The 22,292-nt window shown below is 54.8% G+C and overlaps 1 protein-coding gene across 9 annotated transcripts; it reads left to right on the top strand.

Annotated features, from left to right (window-relative positions):
- The first annotated feature begins 7,450 nt into the window (after nucleotides 1–7,450).
- Nucleotides 7,451–16,463, top strand: CALY (calcyon neuron specific vesicular protein). 9 transcript variants are annotated; one of them, XM_049645955.1, is made up of 6 exons: nucleotides 9,106–9,258; nucleotides 9,819–9,932; nucleotides 13,621–13,775; nucleotides 14,784–14,897; nucleotides 15,502–15,615; nucleotides 15,803–16,463. In XM_049645955.1, exons 3-6 carry the CDS (start codon nucleotides 13,641–13,643, stop codon nucleotides 16,112–16,114), a joined length of 675 nt encoding a protein of 224 aa, XP_049501912.1. In that variant the 5' UTR covers nucleotides 9,106–9,258; nucleotides 9,819–9,932; nucleotides 13,621–13,640; the 3' UTR covers nucleotides 16,115–16,463. The 9 variants fall into 9 exon arrangements, with proteins under 9 accessions (XP_049501916.1, XP_049501915.1, XP_049501912.1 ...); XM_049645962.1 differs by lacking the exons at nucleotides 9,106–9,258; nucleotides 9,819–9,932 and adding an exon at nucleotides 10,567–10,683 and having other exon boundaries at nucleotides 15,803–16,139; nucleotides 16,240–16,463; XM_049645954.1 differs by lacking the exons at nucleotides 9,106–9,258; nucleotides 9,819–9,932 and adding an exon at nucleotides 10,568–10,683 and having other exon boundaries at nucleotides 15,803–16,139; nucleotides 16,313–16,463.
- Nucleotides 16,464–22,292: the final 5,829 nt, after the last annotated feature.

The raw sequence follows: 22,292 nt of genomic DNA, 5'->3' as shown, positions 1-22,292 counted from the left end.
GGCTGACATTCCCTCAGGGTAGCATCTGACCCCTGCCCTCAGCCCTGCCAGCCTCCAGCCTCCTCTTCTTGACCCAACCCTCCCTTTTGGGCAGTCACAGACGTGCTGCCTCCTACCTCCCACCTCCAGGGTGACTCTTGGGTCAGGGGACACCCCAAGGGACAGGTGTGCTCACAGGGGTGGCCCTCAAATCGGGTGCCCGGACGCAGACAGCAGATGGGCCACAATCTCGGCTGGCTCTGGAGGGAGGGCTCGACACCCTGGGGGCTGCAGCCACCACTGGCCTGAGGACAGAGCCGAGCCTTCCTCCCCCCGCCCCCGACCCTCTCCCCTGGAACCAGCCTGAGTGGCTGCACAGCAGAGCCCCAGGATCGGGTGGCGGGTCTGGCCTCAGAGGGATTGGGCATTACCTCCTCATGCCGCAGTCCCCTTCTCAGTGTAGAGGGTGCTCTCGGGGACCTGTAGTCCCAGATCCACGTAGACAGTAACTCAGACACTGGGCCCGCGCCTCCCCACCCACGTTTCTCAGGGTTTTATGGCCCCCATGTAGGCGTGTCTGGACAGAGGTCAGAGACCAGGGTTCCCAACTGCACCGGTGACTGGGTGCGCCCAGCTGGCTCCCTGCGACCTGTCAGTCCCGTGGCCTTCCCACCACCCACTTCAGGGCAGATCTGACACAGCTCTGCCTCCCACACCAGCCCCCACCCCGGAGTCTGCGTCTTCCTGCCCGCTCCTCCTGGTCTGGCCACCCACCAACAAGATGTCCTGACGTTGCAGGCCCGAGCTGCGCGCCCCGGGGGCAACGGACCCAAAACTGGGCTGACTGGTTGGCTGGAAGCTGGAAAAGCATCCCAGCAAACCCCGCCCCGGCCCTATGGGCGCTCTGGGCACAGGCCCCCCCCCCCCCCCCCCGGAGCTGACTTTGCCCAAAGACACGCACAAGGGGTGGGGCTTCCCACAAGTCAGGGTGAGGACCGTTAAAACCAACCACGTCAGGGCTCTGGAACCTGACCTGTGGCACAGGAGCAATTGAGAAGTGGGTGCTCCAGCAAGCTGCTGAGCCCTGGGTATGAGCGGAGGGCGCCAGCGACCTCGCAGGGGGCTGCAGCGCCCTGACCCTGGGGCGCCGTGCCACACGCAGAAGGAAGCAGCGCACAGGTTTAGTGCAAGGGAATCACTGAATGAACCAACAACAGCCATCTGCGGAGGAAATACCAGAATCCAAGGTGGTTACCCTATACAATCTGAGACAGCCAGTTGTTTTTAAACAAATAGACTTGACGTTTTGAGTAATTTTAAGGTTAGAGAAAAATCTAACAGAAAGTACAAGTCCCATGGGGCGCCTGGGTGGTGCAGTCGGTTGGGCGTCGACTTCAGTTCAGGTCATGATCTCACGGTTCGTGAGTTTGAGCCCCGTGTGGGGCTCTGTGCTGACAGCTTGGAGCCTGGAGCGTATTTTGGATTCTGCGTCTCCCTTTCTTTTTTTTATTTCTTTCTTTATTTTTAATCTTTATTTTTGAGAGAGAGAGAGAGAGAGAGACGGAATGTGAGTTGGGGAGGGGCAGAGAGGGAGACCCAGAGTCCGAGGCAGGCTCCAGGCTCCAAGCTGTCAGCACAGAGCCCGACACGGGGCCCGAACTCGAAATTATCACCCAGGCGCCCCTCTGTGTTTCCCTTTCTATCTGCCCCTCCCCTGCTCACGCTCTGTCTCTTTATCCTTCAAAAATAAATAAAACGTTAAAAAAAAATTTAAGAAAGTAGAGTCCCCACACACCCTGTGCTGTTCACCCATGTCTCCCCCACAATTAATATCTCGCATTAGTATGGCACATGTGTGACACTGATGAGCCAATTAAAACACACATTTTTGGGGAACCTGGGTGGCTCAGTCGGTTAAGCATCCAACTTCAGCTCGGGTCATGATCTCAAGACTAATGAGTTGCAGCCCCGCGTCGGGCTCTGTGCTGACAACTCAGAGCCTGGAGCCTGCTTCGGATTCTGTGTCTCCCTCTCTCTGCCCGTACTCTGTCTCTCTCTGTCTCTCAAAAATAAATAACAAACACTAAAAAAAATTTTACAAAACACATATTTTTCAACCAAAAATCCGAAGGCAAAGAAACAAGAAATGTGTGACCAGTATTTAGGGGAAAGGGGGTGACAGAAAGTCTCTCTGAGTGGACCCAGACACTGGATGAGTGGAGAAAAAAATGAGTGGAAATCAGGCTTAAAGAATTAAAGGAACATTTGATGAAAATGTCTTATGTAATTTTAATAAACCGAATTTTTTAAAGAATCAAGTGGAGATTCTGGAATTAAAAAACACAATAACTAAAACTTAAAAATTCACTGGAAGGTTTAGTAGAAGACACATTTAAGTACTTAATATCTTTAAGTCTGATCAACTGTCAAAGACAGATCCATAGAAATTATCCAATCTGAAGAGACCAAAAAAAAGGAGAAAAATGAACAGCATCTCAGAGACCCGTGAGACCACAATGTCAAGCACATGCATACACACCGTTCACGCATGCACACATGCACACGTGTACCCTACACGCACACACCATGTATACACACGCGTATCTCATTCACACGTGCAGCGTGCATACATGCAGACACACACACACGTACACATGTATATACACACCAGACGTACATATACATACAGATACATTCCCAGAAGAAGAGGAAGGAGAGAAAGGGGCAGAAAGAATATTTCAATACACGACGGCAGAAACATTCCAAACCTGATGAAATGCATTTACCATAGATCCAGTAAGCTCAGTGAGCCCCAGATAGGATACAAACAAAGACACAGCTAAACTGTTGAAATCTAAAGACAGAGCAAGTCTTGAAAACGGCAAAAGAGAGGTACCTGGGGGGCTCAGTCGGTCAAGTGTCCGACTCCAGTTCCGGTCATGATCTCGCAGTGTGTGGGTTCGAGCCCCGCATCGGGCTCTGTGCTGACAGCTCAGAGCCTGGAGCCTGCTTCGTATTCTGTGTCTCCCTCTCTGCCCCTCCCCTGCTCACGCTCTGTCTCTGTCTCTCAAAAATAAACAAATGTTAAAAAATTTTTTTAAAATATATATAGAAAGCAGGGAGAGAAAAGCACCCCCAGAAGAGCACCCGCAATCAGACCCACAGCTGACCTCCTCCTGGAGACGTTAGGGACCCGCGGGCGGAGTCCCAGAGGGAACAGCAGCCCTTTGGTGTGACCGCGCAGGAGAGGAGAGCGCTGGAGGCTAGCGCCACCCTTAGTCCACAGGCAGCCGAAGACGTTACAAGGAAAACTAGGGACTACAATTCCTCATGAACATTGACAAAAATTCTTAATAAAATATTAAAACACATAAAAAGGAATTTATTTTAGGAATGCAAAATTGATTTGATATTCACAAATCAACTGATATGTTACACTATACTGATAGAACAAAGAACACATGGTCAAGATGCAGAAAAATAATCTGACAGAATCCAAATCCATAAGCGATAAAAACTTCCAACTAGAAAGATGTCGGATAGTGAACATCGCATTTCAGTGAAAGATGGTGGATGGCTTTCTCCTGAAGAACAGGGATAAGGCAAACATGTCCACTCTCACCGTTTTTTAGCGCTGTCCTGTCGATTCCTTTTTTTTTTTTTTTTTAATGTTTATTTATTTTTAAGAGAGACAGAGACAGAATGCGAGTGGGTTAGGGGCAGAGAGAGAGGGAGACAGAAGCAGAAGCAGGTTGCAGGCTCCGAGCTGTCAGCACAGAGCCCGGCACAGGGCTAGAACTCACGAGCTGTGAGATCATGAGTCGTTGGACGCTCAATGGACTGAGCCACCCAGGCGCCCCTGTCCTGTCAATTTCAAGCAGCACAACCCGGCAAGAAGAAGGAAATTATGCTTGAATTGGAAAGGAGAAATAAAGCTGTCTTTATTGCAGATGATGTGACCCTGTATTTAGAAAGTTCTAAGGAATACAAAAAAAAAAAAAACCTAGTAGAAATAAGTAAATGAGTTTAATAAGATCTCAGGATATAAAATCAATATACAAAAATCAATTGTTTCTACATACTAGCAATGAACAATTTTAATGAAATTAGGGGAAAAGCTCATTTATGATAGCATTGAAAATAATAAAACACTTAGATTAATTTAACAAAAGCAGCACAAGACTAGTGCTGAGAAAACTGCAGTTCTAAATGGACGGAGAGGTGTCCCAGGTTCACGGACTGGGAGACTCGGTTTTGTTAAGATAGCCATTTTCCCAAAATTGATCTACAGACTTGGTGCAATTCTTGTCAAATTCCTAGCAGGATTCTTTGCAAAAATCTGCAAGTTGATCCTAACATTTATGTGAGAAGGCAGAAACTCAGAAGAGCCAAAACAACTTTCTTTTTTTAATTTTTTTTTTCAACATTTTTTATTTATTTTTGGGACAGAGAGCGACAGAGCATGAACGGGGGAGGGGCAGGGAGAGAGGGAGACACAGAATCGGAAACAGGCTCCAGGCTCCGAGCCATCAGCCCAGAGCCTGACGCGGGGCTCGAACTCACGGACCGCGAGATCGTGACCTGGCTGAAGTCGGACGCTTAACCGACTGCGCCACCCAGGCGCCCCCCAAAACAACTTTCTAAAAGAATGGGCAAAACTGGAAGGCACACACTACCTCCATTTCAAAACTTGCTCTCATGGCACAGTGATAAAGGACATGCCAGAGGCATGCGGGTTTGTACACAGAGCAGTGAGGTGGAATTAAGGGTCTGGAAGGAAGCCCATACACATGTGGACAACCAATTTTTGACAAAGATGTCAGAAACATTCAATATGGAAAGGTTAGTGTTTCCAACAAAAGACACCAAGACAAGCAAATACCCACATGCAAAAAGACCCTAAAAGAACTTAGACCTGTAACCTACATTGCACACACAAGTTAACTCAGAATGCATCACTTAAAAAAATTTTTTTTTGAGAGAGAGAGACAGAGCAGGGGAGGGGGCACAGAGAGAGAGGAAAACAGAGGATCCGAAGCAGGCTCTGCGCTGACAGCAGAGAGCCCGATGTGGGGCTCGAACACATGAACTGCGAGATCATGACCTGAGCCCAAGTCGGACGTTACCTACTGAGCCAGCCAGACACCCCTTTTTTTTAATGTTTTATTTATTTTTGAGAGAGAGAGAGAGCATGAGGAGGTGGTGGGCAGAGAGAGAAGCGGACAGAGGATCCGAAGGGGGCTCTGAGCTGTCAGCACAAAGCCCAATGCGGGGTTCGAATTTATGAACCATGAGATCATGACCTGAGCCGAGGTGGGTGCTCAATCGACTGAGCCACCCAGCCGCCCCCAAAATGCATCATTCCTTTTTTTTAATTTTTAAAAAATGTTGATATTCGAGACGGACAGAGTGTGAACAGGGGAGGGCGCGAGAGAGAGGGAGACACAGAATCGGAAGCAGCTCCAGGCTCCGAGCTGTCAGCACAGCTTGAACTCACGAACTGCGAGATCATGACCTGAACCGAAGTCGGAGCCTAACCGACTGAGCCACCCAGGCACCCCAAAACATCATTCTTAAATGTAAAAGCTACAATTATAAAACCTCTAGAAGAAAAAAATGAAAAAACTATCATTGGCTTGGGTTAGGTAAACAGTTCCTAAGTATTGCACCAAAAGCGTGGTACCTAAAAAAAAAAAAAAAAAAGGATACATTGGACTTCATCAAAATTACAAACTTTTGCACTTCCAAAGATACCATCAAGAAAGAGAAAAGACAAGTCAGAGACAGAGAGACACTGTTTGTAAATCATATATTTGATAAGGGACTTGTATCCAGAATACATAAAGAGTTCTTAGAAGTCAATAATAAGACAAACAACCCAACTGAAAAGCATTAGGAACACTTGAACAGGTATTTCACATAAGCTATGTAAGTGGCTAATAAATCCATAAAAAATGCTTGGTTAGTGTCATTAGTTATCAGGGATTCAGGTTCACAACATAGTGAGATATCACTCCATGTCCTAGATCAGCGCTAGGGACAGAATTGTTCCTCCCAAAATTTCTTATGTTGAAATTCCAACCCTCAGCACCTTGGAGTGTGGCTGTATTTGGATACGGGATCTTTGAAGAGATAATTGAGTTAAAATGAGGTCATATGGGGGGTTCAGTGTGCCTGACTCAGTCAGTGGAGCACGTGGCTTTTGATATTGGGGTCATGAGTTCGAGCCCCGAGTTGGGTATAGAAATTAAATAAACTAAAAAAACAAACAAACAAAAAACCCCAAAACAAACAAACAGACAAAACCAAGGTCATATGGGTGGGCCTAATCCATTCTGACTGGTGTCCTGAGAAAAGGGAGTGAGGACACAGACACACATAGAGGGCCCACCACCCAAAGACACAAGCCAAGGACAGAAGCCTCAGAGGAGACCAACCGTACCCACACCTCGGTATCAGGAACTGAATCCCACGTGTAGCCACCCAGTCCATAGTGCTTTGTCACAGCGGCCCTGACTGACCCGTGCAGACGGCTGTTATAAAAAGACAGGCAGCAACAAGTGTTGATGATGAGGGGGAGACTGGAGCCCTCATACTTTGCTTGTGGCGGTGTAAAATGGTGCAGGCCCTCTGGAAAAGTTTAGCATTTTCTTAAGTTAAATGTAAACTACCACCTGACCTAGCAATCCCACTCTTAGGTGCCTACCCAGGAGAAGTGAAGGCCTCCGTCCACACGAAGACACGTAAGACAACGTTCAGGGCAACGTTGTCAACAACGGGCAGAACTGGAGACAGTCCGGATGCCCATCAGTGGATAAAATGGGGCCCATCCATACCACGAGGTACTATTCAACAGCAAAAGGGGATGAATCACGGATACCTGCCGTTTTCCTTGCCCTCTTACACCAGCTGGGAGCCAGGATGCGCAGCCTGACCCCAGCCAGGGGGTCCCGTCCCCCACAGCGCCCGGCCTGACCCCAGCCAGAGGAGCCACAGCACCCAGTCGCTGCGCAGACGCCTACTGAGCACTTTCTCTGGGCTGCGCCACAGCAGTGACCAAGGGTGACAGGAGGGCCCTAGGAAAGCCGACAGCCCAGGGGTTTTAGGCAGGGAGACACGAGGAGGCTCTGCTCCGGGGACGTGGAGGCCTAACCAGCCGCGCCTGAACACAGCCGGCCGAGGGCAGCAAGACGGCGAGTGTGAGCACTGACCAGGGTGGTGGGGCAGGGCCTGGACACCCTCAGGTGAGGAGCAGCCAGGGCTCGGCCCGCCAGGGCGCCTACCCCCCTGCAGCGAGGTGGTGTGAGTGTGTGAGGTGTGCGTGTAAGGCTATGGGGGAGCCCAGGCCCAGCTTCGATTGGGGGGGCACCGTGGGAGGGGAGCGGCTGCAGCAGACGCAAGTACTCCCTCCACCAGCGTCGCCCAGGCAACAGCAGCCTCGCTCTCGGCTCGGCCCCTCCCCCGCCCCGCCCCGGCTGCGAAGCGTCTGGAACCGCGTCCTTCCTCCGCACCCTCGTCCTGCGACCGCGTCCTGCAGCAGCTGCCCGTCGGAGCCGCCTGTGAGCCATTTCCCCATTTCTCCTGGTGGAGCGGGGGGAGGGGGGGCGAGTGTGCACGGGGCAGTGTGCACGGGTGTGTGAGGTACGTGTGCAGGCGCGTATGCAAGGTGCGTGTGCAGGGGTGGGAGAGTTGGGGGGGGGGGCACTGCGGCTGAGCCGATGGCGGCCAGGCCGAACCGGGGTCTTCCTTTGGGGTCTCTGCTGACGGAGCGGGGGTGCTGACCCCAGGCCTCCCGGAGGATCGGGGGCCTCCGCGGGGTGAGCCGCTGCCTGGACCTTCCAGAAGAACCCTAGGTGTCCAGCCTTGCAGAGACCCGACGTGCTGCCCGGATCCCCCACCCTCAGCAGAGCAGGGCAGCTGGGTGGGGGTCGTGCTGGTGACCGCAGCCCCTCTTCCCTGCAGATCTGAGAGAGCCATTGGGAGCTGGGCGTCCCCTGGGTAGGGAGGGGGCGCCAGTTGCGTCTGATGGTGGGGGAGAGCAGGGGGGTGGGAGAAGCTGCGAGGTGGAAGGCGTCAGACGAACCAGACCCCGGGGAAGCGCTGCTGGCATCGAGAGCGGGGTGGCTGTGGCGGGGACAGGCGCGCGGAGGGGTATCTTTCCAGAACCACCTGCCGCAGACCCAGGACGCGGGGCCACAGGTGGCTGGGATGCTGGACCAAAGCACCGCTGGGTGCGGACGTAGCTTCCCCCAACTCGGGCCTCGCGGGGCGGGGCTGGGGCCTGCAGTCCACAGACCCTTAGACCAAAAGCCAAGCCCACGACCCGCCCGCAGGGCATCTGGTGGGGCTGCGGCTAGGGCAGGGGCGGGGAGCGGAGGCCCGTGAGGAGCGCGCAGCGCCCTGCGCCCCGCAGTCACATGCACGGCCGCCACGCGCAGCACGCTCGTGCCCAGCCCGCACAAGCGCGCGCCCGGGCGCCCCGGCGCGCACCTCTCCTCGTGACGCAGCACACCGCGGGGGGGCGGGGGAAGTGGGGGCGCCAAAGCGAGTCTGTGACGCACGGACCTGCCGCCCGGCTTCGGTCGGGTTTTCAGCCGAGGGCCCCTTCCCCGCCTGGCCGTCCGCGTGTCCGTCCACCCGCACGGCTCATCCGCTACCCCTTCCCCGAACGTCGGAGAGGAGCGTGCACGGCCCCCATCCAGGAGGGCACAGCGGTGGGGGTGGGGGGGGTGGGGAGCGGATGAGCTGCTGGAGAAGACGCAGTTACGGCGCAGGGTGGAGTGAGGGGGGCAGTGGGAGCAGCAGGGGCGACCCCCCAATTCCACGGAGTTCTGTGTCTGTCGTGTGAATGAGCCCAGCCAGCCTTCCCAGAGGGTCCCCAGGTCTCAGCGACGGAAATAAATGTTCGGGGGGAGGGAGTCCCACATGCAGCCCAGCCCCCTCCCCAGCATTACGCCTGGTGGGAGGGGCACGGAACCAGAAGCGGAGGGTCCAGAAGGTCCCAAATGGCTCCTTTCCTTCGTGAAGATTTGTCGTCGCCAGCCTCCGTTGCCATGGAAACCCGCGATGACGTAACCTGGACGTCACACCGCGTCGGAGGAGTTGGAGCTTAGGTTTGGCCCCAAGAGGATCCCAGAGGCTGAACCCCTTATAGGGAGAGGCTTCCTGTGGGGAGACTGTGCAGACCCCGCACACACCCGGCCTTCCAGCGGGGGTGGCCAACCACAGATTGACGGGAGTGCGGGAGGCGACACACTGTGCCCCTCCGCACTCTCCTCTGTAAATCGAAGGCGGAGGGGGGGGGGGGGGCGGGGCTCCGCTGCTAGAAGGCCCAGGCACACCCTTCCCGCCCCCACGAAGCTTCTCTCAAGCCCTGAGCTCTTGTTGCCCCCACCTCCCACCGCCCCTTCCCCCCGCCCCCGGCTCTCCTGTCAGTCCCTCCCTCCGTGGCCCCTTCCCAGCGCTTTGGAGCCACATTTCCTTCCTTGCACTGGAAAGCCCGACATCTCTATTACGTTTCTATTCGGATGGTCCCTTCTCCATCTCTGCCTCACCGAGCGCGGACGTGGTCTGCGTGGTCCTCCTGCAGACTAACCAATTGGTGCAAATGTGCCCCAGGCGGATCCCCTGCCAAGCCAGACTGTCCTCAGGAAAAGCCCTCCAGCAGGGGGTGGGAGTGGGGGGCGCTTTGCCGTCCTGTAAGGGCGCCCGGGCCAGGCTCGTAAATCCAAGGAGGAGCCCCAGCTCAGGGCCCTAGTAGGACCTCCCTCCCCGGGGCGCCCGGGAAATCCACGATGGGGGCGCTCCTGTCTTGCCCAGCCGGCTGCTTCTCTCGCCAGCCCCACAGAGCTGCTTCCTGGCCACGCCTCCCCCGGTCCTACACAGCCCCGGCCCCCTGCCCAGCACCTCGCAGGTTCTCCATCCTGGGCATCTCTCCGCCTCTCTGCCTCTGGGTAGGGGCTCCTCCTCTATGTTCCCACCCTGACTGCTCACATCCAGAACCCACAGCAGGGCCTGGCCTCTGGGGTGTGAGACTGGCACCTGTGGGCCTGATGGGCACCTGCGCTGGTGGGGCTGTTCCAGGGAGACGCATTTGGGGGTGGCAAAGTCACCCTAGGACAGAAGTTTGGGGTTGCAGAAGCACGCAGTGTGTAGGGTGGGTGCTGGCATTGGCGAGGGAGGGCCCCATGCAGTGGCCAGGGTAGGAAGCACAGCCCCTGGGGCTCCGCCCTTCGTCCTCACAAGGAAGAGGGTGGGGAGACAGCCAGGGCACAGTTGCCAAGGGACTCACCCTGTCTGCTCAGCGGAACCCCAGGGTCCACATCCTGGGGGAGGGCATGGGGTGGCCGTGCCTCTGCCATCACAAGAGGTCATAAAACAAACGTGCAGCCTAATAATGTAACAGAAGGGCACCCCAGCCATCCACCATCCAAGCAAAGACTAGAAATCCCCACGCAGCTCCCCTCCCCGACGGGCACCGCCTCTCAGACTCTCCAGACACAGGAGCAATGATTGGTCCGGGGCCCCCAGAGTGCGTGTCTCTAAATGCCGCCGATTGGTTCCTAAAGGTTGCAGTTGGAGTTCTCTTACTATCGAACCTTCCTTTGCGCGCGGCTTCTTTTGGCCACCGTTGTTTTGTGGGACTCAGGGCTGCTCTTGCGTGAAGCTGTGACCGGTCACTTCCGTTGCTCCAAGGACTCCGTGGTAGGAACACCCCCATTTATTTACTTGTGTCACTCTGGGCGATGTGTGTTGCTGTGTGCACATTCACGCCCACCCGTCCTTCTGCTGGGTGTCCACGCTGGAGTGAGGGCTGCTCGGCGTCGGACGTGAGTGGGTTACGTGAGCGGACGCCACCCGTGTGGCATCTCTCCTGGGTCCTGACGGGCTTCAGTGTGTCCCCTTAAGCTGGTTCTAATTCATCTCCCTCGGGGACTAGTGAGGGTGAGCACCTTTTTAGTATTCGTGGCCATTGAAATCTTTTTCTGTCCATTTTTCTATTGGGTTTATCTTTTTCTTTACCAACTTGAGATGTCCGTTTTATATTTTGGTATCTGCCCTGCGTTGGCTTCCTCAGGCCGCTGTGGCAAATTACCACAAGCAGGTGGCTTAAGACAACAGACATGTATTTTTCCATCGGCTCTGCAGATGAGAAGTCGGAAATGAAGGTTGGGGCAGGGCCGTGATCCCTTTGAGGCTCTAGGGAAGATCCTTCCTGCCTCTCCTGGCTTCTGGCAGCCCCACGTGTTCCTGGGCCTGTGAATGCATCCCTCCAACCTTCTCATCTGGACCTGAGCATCTCCCCGTGTGCGTCCACATTTCTCCCTTCTGTAAGGACACCAGTCATTGGCTTAGGGCCCCTGCAGTCCGGTATGAGGTCATCTTAACTCGGTTACATCTGCAGAGACCCTGTTTGCTAGTGAGGTTACATTCACGGGTGCCAGGGGTTAGGGTTTGAATGTACCTTGTTGACGAGCCCACAAGTCCTTTGCCAGTTGCATATTGCAAACATCTCCCGGTCGTGCTTTCTGTTTCCATTCTTTGAAGCTGTGTTTTAATAAGCAGAAGTTCTTAAATTGAATGTAGCCCTTTGATGGTTAGTACTTACTTGTCATACTGAAGAACTCTTTCCCTCCCCCAGACCAGGAAAACATTCTCCTGTAGTGTCTTCCAGATGCTTTCCCAGCTTAGCTACATCCACATGGAGTAGATTTGTGTGTGTGAGGTGGGGTTTCGGTGCCTTGCTCTCCATGTGGACACATGTTTATCGAAAGGCGGCATCTCTGTCATAAATCTGTGGTCCGTGTGCACAGGCGTGTGTATACCACGCATCTGTACCACAAGGCTGCGCGACTGGCTGCACCTGGCGGACGAATCCTACCCCTCGGTCATTTTCAAGGGGTCACGTGTTCTTGTCCCCTTGGTTTTTATATAAACTTACGATGCCGGGCATGTTCACACACAAAAGAATTCTTTTGGGCTGTGGATTGGGTGTATTGGTTCGACAGATACGTTTGGGGGGAAATGATATTTTTAAACATAGAACCTTCCCAAATCCATGACCATTTCCTACCCCACTTACTGAAAGAATTTAGGTCTCCTTCAGTGTCAGTAATGTTTTGATTGAGGTTTTCCATGATTTTCGCATTAAGTCTGGTCCTGAGTGTTTAATATTTCCAATATCGCTTAAGTAGAATCTTTGAAAAGCTTATTTCCTAATCTGTTGTCACTAATGACCCCTGAATACCTTGGATGACCCTGCTGGCCTCACTCTTCAGCCTTTGTCACTTATCTGTAGAGTCTCGTGGGTGTTCTGCACATACAAGGTGCTTCATCTGTGAGCAATGAGAGTTTGGCCTGATCTCGTCCAGGCCTGTTTTCTCTCATTCGTTTTCCCTGCCCGACAGCTGGCTAAAACCTCCTGCGCTGTGATTTGTAGAACTGATAATAACAGGCCTTGATATCTCCTTCCTCACCTTAAAGGCAAAGCTTTCACTGTTTACACTGTATAAGGACAGCTTAGAGGTTTTTGTGGATAACCTTTATCATCAGATTAAGGAAGTTTCCTTCTGCCCTTAAAGTGCTAATAGATAATTAAAATAATAAATGTTGAATTTTATCAAATACTTCTCCAGGTATTATTGAAATTGATCAGGTGATTTTTCTTCTATATTCCTTATGGTGAAAAGACTGATCACTTTTTTAAACAAATATTTATTTTGAGAGAGAGGGGCAGAGAGAGAATCTCAACAGGCTCTGAGCTGTCAGTGCAGAGCCCGGCGTGGGGCTCGAACTCACGAACTGTGAGATCATGACCTAAGCCAACGTGGGACGCTTAACCGACTGAGCCCCCCGGGCAGCCCTTCCTTTCTTTGTTCTTATTTATCGGTCAGCCTAGAGGTAAAATCGTCTTGAGCTCCTGAGATGGGGGTGGAGGGGGTGGGGGGGCTGTGCGCTCCTCCAGGCACCTCCGCTGTCCTCAGCTGGTCTTCTGTCTCTCGTCAGGGTATTCCAGCCCTACTACTGTGCTCTGTGCAGTTAGCATTTGGATCTTCTCACTGATGTCCTTTCTGTACCTCTTCCTTACTTCCTGCATCTCCAGGAGGTTTGACAGATAGAACACAGGACGCCCAGCTAAACTCGAATTTCAGACAAATAACTTTTTGATACGTCCTATTTTGCATATTACATGGGACATAGACTTCAGAAAACTTCCATTGCTTATCTGAAATTCAGATTTAACCAAGTGTCCTATATTTTTATTTGCACAGTCTGGCCACCCTACTCTCCAGCCTTCTATCTGGGATCATTTTCTGTTGAGCACATAGCTGCCCTTGGAATGTGCTGGAATGTGCTAGCAGGTTGGCTAGCTGCCGGCTCTGCCGGTGTTGTGTGTCTGGGCACTCCCTGGTCAGAGGCAGCACCCCTTGCATGGCTCTGGGACCCGAAGGGAGACCAGAGGGCAGGAAGGGACTAGAAGCCTATGGACGAACACACCCACTTTGTCCTGGGAGATTGGCTTGTCCCGGCCCAGGTGTGAGGAACGCCGGGGTCAGCTGGGGCCCTCTGGCTCCTGCAGCAGCCAGCATGGACGTCTCCTGGGTGCTGAGTGGCCAGTAACCTTGTGTCTACTCTGCGCAGGACGAGGACCACCCATCACCATGGTGAAGCTGGGCTGCAGCTTCTCCGGGAAGCCGGGCAAGGACCCCGGGGACCAGGATGGGGCTACCACGGACAGCGTCCCTCTGATCAGCCCCCTGGACGTCAGCCAGCTCCAGCCACCATTCCCGGACCAGGTGAGGGCCTAGACCAGCATGAGGGGGTGAGGGGCTCTTCTCAGCCTGCCCTGTGCATAGAGGGCAGTGGGGTGAGTTTTATGCAGATGTGGCCTCCCCCAACGTGCAGGAGAGCCAGCAGAGGTAGAGCCGGGCTGGACCAAAGCCCTAGTCGGCTATGGGTGATCCATGTGACCTGATCAGCTCTCTGGTCACCCAGAGTCACCCTTTCCTCATCCGTGAACGGGGGTCACTGTGAGGACTCCTACAACATCTTGCAGACAGTGCCTAGTCCATGGTACTGCCCACAGGCGCTCAGCAAGCAAACAATTCCCATCCTTCCCTGAGGGCCTGAAACAGGGTCCTGGGGCAGGTGACCGATGGGGACCCGCTGTCAGGAGGGATGTGTGAGAAGCAGGGCTCGGCTCTAGCATAGCCCTGCCTGATCCCACACAAGCTGACTAGCATCAGGACTTGTCCCAGCAGGAGGGAGGGGGCAGGCAGCTGAAAGCTTTTGTCTGGGGGCCGTGGGGGTGGGAGCACCTCCCAGTGATCTGGGGGGGCAGCAGCCGAGTCCGCCACAGGTCTGGATCTGGTTCTCAGTAGACACGTGGGGAGGCTCAGTGCTCACCCCTTAGGAGCATTCACAAAGCACAGGACTATTTGCCTGTGCCCCAGGTGGTAGGGGCCTCAAGACTCTGGGAGCCGAGGAGAAGTCAGGGTGGACTTCCCGGAGGCAGGAGCCAAGCTGTGGAGCACCTAAAAGGGAAGCTCCTGGCCTGGCAGGGAGAGCTGACTGCAGCCCCCAGACTAAGGGGCTCCCTGTGTGGTGTGGACAGGCCCCAGGGCCGCCCGGCCCAGCAGGCTTTTGGCCTCCACCTTCCGTTGGCCTCAGCTTGTAGCCAGTGGAGCCACTAGGCAGTCCTGGCAGATGGCCAGCACCCACACCACTGCCGGGGAGCTGACCCCTGGGCCTGACCCCGCCAGTCCTCCCGATTCAGGGTCCTCCTGGGCCATCTCTTTCCGCAGGTGGTTATCAAGACACAGACAGAATACCAGCTGTCCCCCCCGGACCAGCCAAAGAAGTTCCCCGACCTGGAGGCCCAGAAGCTGGCCTGTAACCACCCTGAGGAAGGACGCAGGGTAACCCAACCCTCCCGGGCCCATGGTGCCCAGCGGTCAGTTCCATGGGGAGTCAGGGCAGGGGAGATGGCGAGGAGGAGGCTGCAGGCCATGGGTGGCCACATCTGGGCCAGGTGGGCCGGGACCTCTTGCTCACTCGCCTGCTCTCAGGAAGAGAGAGGGACAGGACACCATCCCGTTCAGAGGCCTTCATCCTGCTATGAAGTGGATGAGAACAGCATCTGCCTTCAAAGGGGCTCCTGCCATGAGCCACCCTGGGCCCCACCTGCTCCTGCTGTGTGTCCATTTTCCCTTAGTGACCCCTGGGTTTTCTAGGTACTATGGAAAGTCACTTATGCTATATATCTAGCTAATATTTTCACCCTTCCTGTTTTTTTAGCTCTTAAGTTTACTAAATGGTTTTGGGTTTGTTTTTTTTTTTTTAATCATTTTTTGCACACCATTTCTAAAACCCTTTATTTTTCATTAGTGACACCTGTCATCTCCTTTCCTCCGTTGTTTCTGAGACAAAAGCCAAACAGAAGCGAGAGGGGCTGTATGAGGACCGCCCTGGTCTTTCCAACAGTTTCACACCCCCCTCCTCGGGTCTCTCTCCTTCCCGCAGCTGCCCACAGCGCGGATGATCGCCTTTGCCATGGCGCTCCTGGGCTGTGTCCTGATCATGTACAAGGCTATCTGGTATGACCAGTTCACCTGCCCCGACGGCTTCCTGCTCCGGGTAAGGCCTGGCCAGCTGGGTGTACGGGGTCTGGGGTGGGGCAGGCAGTCGCGACCTTACTCTGCTCGGGCGGGGGCGGAGGGGGGTGTCCCTGTGGAAGCACGGAGGTGGGCTGCCTCCCCTCCGCTTCTCGGCCACGCCTAGGGAAGACCCCTGCGGCCCCGCCCTGATCCGCCCCCTCCCGCAGCACAAGATCTGCACCCCGCTGACCCTGGAGATGTACTACACCGAGATGGACCCCGAGCGCCACCGCAGCATCCTGGCGGCCATCGGGGCCTACCCGCTGAGCCGCAAGCACGGCACGGAGACGCCCTCGGCCTGGGGGGAGGGCTACCGCGCCGTCAAGGAGGGACCCAAGGCGCCCACCCAGGCGGGGGCGGCGGCGGCGGCGGCGGCGGCGGCGGCGGCCACCGAGCCCCCCGGGAAGCCCTCCGCGCCGGGAGAGAAAGAGGCGGCGCGGAAGGCGGCAGGCAGCGCCCCGCCCCCGGCCCCCCAGTGATGGCCCCTCCGCACCTGCAGCCCGGGTAGGTGTGCTCAGGCGGCATGGGGGTCGTGGGCAGGGCGGGGGTCCGGTGAGCTGGAAGCCGGGGGACGGGGTTCAGCCTGGCACCTCTTCCCACGCAGGTGGGCGGCGAGGGGGGACGCGGGCCCACCTCGCAGCGCCGGCTCTCGCCCCTGCTTCCCTCTGTCTTGGCAGCGCCCCCTGCCGGCACCTGTGACCGCCCTCGCCCGACGCTCTCCCATCTCGTGGTCGTGCCCCTGCTTCCAGGACCCCTCGCTGACGCCCCCTGCCCCCGAGCTTGCAGCTCTGTTGCTTTTCTCTAAGTAAAGATTCATATCCACCTGGGCCTCTGTTTCTCCTGAGCCTCCTTGGTCCCGCTGACCTTTTCCCTGCCTTCCCAACCCCCGCCTGGGTGAGCGCCCGCTTCGTGTCTCCTCTGCTGCCTGGAGGAAGCCCCAAAGGATCCGGAAGAGCAGCAGCCACCGTGGGGGTGGGGGTGGGGGCAGTGAGGCAGCCCCGGGAAGCGGGAAGCCGCGGCCACGCAGGGAGAGGGGGAAGGCCAGCGCCCGGCATGCACAGGCCCACCGCTGCCGGGCTGCAAAGGAGTAAGTTCGCCTCTATCCAGGGCTGGGCTCCAGCCCTGACTGCTGCTTAGCCCTACATCCAGTGAGGCCCTTCCGCCTCCTACTGCCGGGCCTGGTCCTCACACACCTAACCCGTCGACCCGAGCCTCTGAATCCCCTTGTTCTGGGCAACCGCCTCACATAGGCACACGTCACTGAAGAAATGAGCAAATGCATGGTTCCAAGGGGCCCGGGCCTCTGGAGAGGGGATGTGAGCCCATCCCTGTCTGAAAGGGGTCCCCACTCCTGGAGCACCCCTATCTCCCATTGCCTTGGAGCTAGAGGGGTGGTGGGAGGTCTGAGGATGTTGGAGCTGGCAAGAGTCTCTTCACCCAGCCCACAGCACCACCCCCCCCCCACTACAGCACTTCGAGGCCTCGGGTCTGTTCCCACCGGGTGAGAGGTAAGCTCGGGCCCTAGTACCAAGGGCTGGGGTTAGAGATAACAACCTTGCAGGCTCATGCAGCCAGAACTAGGAAGGAAACAGGCATTTTCTGTACTGAGCAGTGTCAGGTGACATGGGGGGGGGGTGCCCTTTTTGGCCCTAGTGCAGTCCTGTGAGGGGACACAGGGCTGGGCACTCAGACTGAGTGTGGGACCCTGACCTCCAGCCTCCAGCCCAGGGAGGCAAGGTGAGGGGTCTGAGTGGCTTTGGACAGCAGGCAGTGACCAGGAAGTGGATGAGACAGGTGTTTGAAGGAAACCACGGACATGCTGGAGGCCGGGGGGGGGGGGGGGGCCTTCTTCACATCAGCCCCTTCCCTGGGTGGGCGGGGCTCAATCTCAGGACTCTGGGATCATGACTTGTCCCAAAATCAAGAGTCAGACCCTTAGCTGACTGAGCCACCCAGGTGCCCCTCCATTGACAATTCTTGTCTGAATCAATAATACTATATTTTCCAAGTGGCAATTATCTAAATTCAGCACTTTTCCTACATTTAGTGGTTGACATTCTATTGGCTTACTGTAAAGATTTCCCTTGCCCCCCTTTCCTCATTTATTTACATCAGTGTGACCCATACTCTCCCGTTTTATTCAACAGGCGACAATCTGTTACCACCACTATTAATTCTTATGTTCACATGTTTCATTCCGGGCTGGTGGAAGGCATCCTATTGACGTGCCCTCATCAGTCTGGGGCGCTTCCTAGCTTTCTGGAGCAAAGATGCTCCAGGCCCCTCTTGTGCTAGCTACCAAGATCTGGGTGTGGTTGTGGGTGTGGCTTCAGGCACATTCAGTGGAGAGAGCCGGGGTGTGATACATACATACACACATTCATCCGCACACAGTCCGTATTTCCCTCCTCCCTGTGAGTGCACGTATACACCTGTGCACGTGTGTGCAGGTGTCTACACCTGTACAGACACAACCCACATTTGATCAATACAATATATCCATACATCTATGGGCTATCTATGAGTGCACCTACGACATACATGAGTCTCCAGGCGTTCATACCGATACTTCTAATCCCACCCCAGAACCTCGGGGTTTATTCCAGCTCCCCCTTTCCTCGCTGATACCTCCATCCTCCAACAGGGAGAAACCTGGTTCCTGTTTTCCTCAATATACTTATTTGCTTAGTCTTAGAACGCACTGGAATCCTTTTCAGAAGTGGTAACCCATACCATGGCACAAGTAAGCGTGCAAACTAGAGTCTGGTGCTCGTTTAGAGTTCTGTCTTTAACTTGGGGATTTATCGTCAAAATGCTGTGTTCAAGTTACGCGGTTTCTTCTTCACATCAGTGTGACTGTGTCACTCCTCTGAAACATAGCAGAATCGCTACGTACTGCTAGCACTGTTTCAGGGTCCTTCTCCCATTTGGCTGATTTTATCCTATCATTTTTAGCACGTAAAACGTGAACACGACTCCACACGGTGTGTCCCACCCCCGAGGGAGATCAGTCTTCGTTACCAGCTCAGCCTGTCTGTGCGTCTTTTTGCACAGATGCACCTGCGTTTTATTTCTCCTATTTGACACTTTTCACTAGAAGGGTTTCTTTTCCCCACACAAACAACAACCAAATCTCCAGTCCCCCAGTACCAGCCGGTGTCCTACAGTTCAGTGCTATGACACCTGTTCCTCAGCGCCGGCACAGACCCCACAAGTGAAGGGCTCAGCCTCAAGAGCCCGCTCCCGATTCCGACGCCGGTCACAAGTATCGGGGCCTCAGGCCACATGCATTTCTCTCCAACTCAGCTACCGATTTGGGGACCCCCTCTTCAGAGTTGATAACTCAGTAGATAACTACTCACAGAACTCAGGAAAGCACCTGCTAGATTACTGGTTTATTATAAAGCGTACAAATCAGGGACAGCCGGACGGAAGAGACATAAGGCCAGGGGTGGGCCTAGGAGCAGGGAACTTGCCTGCACCTGGGTGTTCAGTCTGGAAGCCCTGGGAATCTCCTTGCTCTAACTAGTGCTCGGCGCCTTCCCTGTCACACAGGAAATGCCGAGGGTCTCAGGAGCTCTACACCGGGACCCAGGACAAAGGCCAAACACATGCTTCATCCGAGCACATTCAACTAACAAACACAGAAAGTCATGCCACACGGTGCTCATGCGCTGTCCTCGTTCTGTCCCAGCTGCGGGCTGCTCCGCCACACGGGGCTCTTTACCGGGTTTACGGTACTTTGCTGCAATGAATAATTGACGCGTGTGCGGTTTGTATTGTGGGGAACTTATGTTCAAAGCAAATTCCTACCAGTGGTCTTGTTGGGTTAAATTTGTTTAATTTATAAAATTATAACATCTTATAATTTATACTTATAAACTTAAACCAGTGTCAGGGACACGAATTCCCGTCTTCTAGCTGGAGTAAGAATCACACTGCCGTGAGATAGATTAACAGGAGGAAATCAAACTTAACGATGTACGAACAGGAAATCCACATAGACCTGGAAATTCCAAAGACAGGCGAAAGGAGGTACACATGTCGTCCTGAACCCAGGAGGAGGGGGTGGGGGTCCGGGACGTCGAAGGAGGGAATGCACTTCACAGCCAGATAAGAGAAACAGATGTTGGTAATTAGACGTTTGCCCCACCAGACAGATGAGTCACTCCGACAGAATGAATCTCGGTTAATAACCCTTATTCTGGGAAAGACACCCCGCCCCCGTTTAGATTCCTGCATGTGGTTAAGGGAAGGACAAAAGTTTCTCTTGAGCCCACAGGGTCTCAAGTGCCTTCAGCTCAAAACCAGCCACAAGCCAACGTGGCACATTCTGGAGAGGTCTGTCCTGAACCTCCCCAGCTTTCCCAAGCTTTAGAGCTCCATTTAAAAGCTTGCTTTCAAATGTAGTAACTTTTGTGTGTCTCTTCACTCATTCTTTAATTTTCTTTTAACTTATATATTTGATATATAGTCAGTCTCTAATTTTTGTTTTAATGTTTATTTTTTATTTTTGAGACAGAGACAGAGCATGAATGGGGGAGGGGCAGAGAGAGAGGGAGACACAGGATCGGAAGCAGGCTCCAGGCTCTGAGCCATCAGCCCAGAGCCCGACGCGGGGCTCGAACTCACGAACCGTGAGATCGTGACCTGAGCTGAAGTCGGACGCTCAACCGACTGAGCCACCCAGGCGCCCCAGTCAGTCTCTAATTTTTAAAGACATTTCACAAACGTGATAAAGTTAATTAGATGCCCTGGGTATTTCAAGCTCTAACCATAAATTGATACAACCGATTCCAACCTATAAACAAAACCTTTACGAACATTTGTTCACTACTCACCATCTAATACAACGGAGTCAGAGTCAATCAGATCTTAAACTGGAATTCTCTCACACATTCTAAAACGAAAACCTTAGGTTATTGAGATTAACTTTCAACCTTTCAAATTAAAACAAGTCGTTTATGCTACATGAGCAACGAGCACAACTTCACAACTTGACTCGCCCCAGGACCTCTGGGCAAACCCAGCGGGGGTTGCAGGAGCCGCTCCGCACCCTCCCCGCATCTGTGTGCACAACTGCCCAGAGCACCCCATTCTCCCCAGGAGGCTCCGTGACAGGGTGTGCAGGCCCCTGCCAGGCCCCCTGCAGCGGGCCCGGCTCCTGTCTCAGGGTCCCACACATCCTCTGGGTGTCCTTTCAACTTTGTTCTTACCCAGATTTTACAGAAACCTCTTGCAAAAACCCTTTCCCAAGCCGGCCGCCCTGGAGTGGGACCACAGGCTGGCTCACTTCAGGTGGGCCTGGCCTTCAGGGGTGCCCAGGACATACCCCCCAGAACCCTCTGCCAGGTTCGCCACCTGCACACCGTCCCGTCCTAGGCTCTGCCCTCGGGGAGCCAACGCGGACACTCTCTGCACTTTGTTCACCCGTGGGTCTTGTCCACGGCGTGTGGCGCCAGTATTGGGGAGACTCGAACCCACGGCCCGGAAGGTCCTTTGTGAAGAAACTAAAAGAGGCTTTGTTGATGGCGTCAGATAAAATGTCCAAAAGTTAAAACAATTCTTACAGAAACATAGAACGTGTCCCAAGATCATGGGCTCCCACAGGCTGGCGGGACTCGGGGAGAACGTGAGGAGATCTGAGCTCAACACAGAAAGAAACCCTGGACCCTCAGGGGCCCAACCGGGCAGAGATGCACCCGGGCGCCGTGGCCTTTAGGGCCGTCCTTTCGCTGGACAGACTGCGTGCATGACCCGAAGTCCGGGGCCGGGCAGACCTAGGTTGTCAGACGCAGTCAGCTCTGCTTCCTTCGGCTGCACATTCGGCAAGAAGGACACATTAGCAGGGCACGAATTCTGTTTCTGTTCGGTGGGCTGTGGTCTCCACCACGACAAACACCAGGCAAACACACGGGATAGGCACATGACACGCACATGCATGCACGCGCACGCACGCACGCATGCACACACAATGCGCACACGCACGCGCCCTCACGCAGACGCAGACGCACACGCACGCACGTACACGCAATGTGCACACGCACGCACACGCGCTCACGCAGACGCATGCGCACACACGTACACGCAGACGCACACGCAATGCGCACACACATGCACACGCGCTCACGCAGATGTACGCACGTACACGCAATGCGCGCACACACGCAGACGCGTGCACGCACACACATGCGCACAAGCACGCGCGCACGCAGACACACACACACACACACACACACACACAGGCGCGCGCGCTCACGCAGACACGTACGCACACACAATGCGCGCGCACACAGACGCACGCACGCTCACGCAGACGCACGCGCGTACACGCAATGCGCACACACATGCACGCGTGCTCACGCAGACGCACATGCGGGCACGCACACACACACAATGCGTACACGCAGGCGCACACGCACACAGACACCCACCGGCCCCATCGGTGTGCTGTGCGTTATGCCCCACCCCCAGCACCTGTCTGTGTGACTACCCTCTCCCCACTTGCTTCTCTCACTTCCTCTCGGCTCTTTCCTCAAGGGTGTTTCAAGGTTAAATGCCTTGGCCCATCAGGCAACCCCCCCCCCCACACACACACACACACACACCCCGCCAAGGTCGGGCCTAGGGACTCGAGCGCAGGATCCCGCAGGTGGG

The sequence above is a fragment of the Panthera uncia genome, chromosome D2 (genome assembly GCF_023721935.1).
Source record: "Panthera uncia isolate 11264 chromosome D2, Puncia_PCG_1.0, whole genome shotgun sequence".
In the NCBI taxonomy this organism is placed as follows: Eukaryota; Metazoa; Chordata; class Mammalia; order Carnivora; family Felidae; genus Panthera; species Panthera uncia.
This window is presented reverse-complemented; position numbering and strand designations above follow the sequence as displayed.

Excerpts from the sequence above, each read along its gene's own strand:
- CALY (XM_049645959.1), top strand. The coding sequence starts at position 13,641 with ATGGTGAAGCTGGGCTGCAGCTTCTCCGGGAAGCCGGGCAAGGACCCC. Across the intron at positions 13,776-14,783 it reads AGCCACCATTCCCGGACCAG|GTGGTTATCAAGACACAGAC; the intron begins GTGAGGGCCTAG and ends CTCTTTCCGCAG. Across the intron at positions 15,616-15,802 it reads CCGACGGCTTCCTGCTCCGG|CACAAGATCTGCACCCCGCT; the intron begins GTAAGGCCTGGC and ends CCCCTCCCGCAG.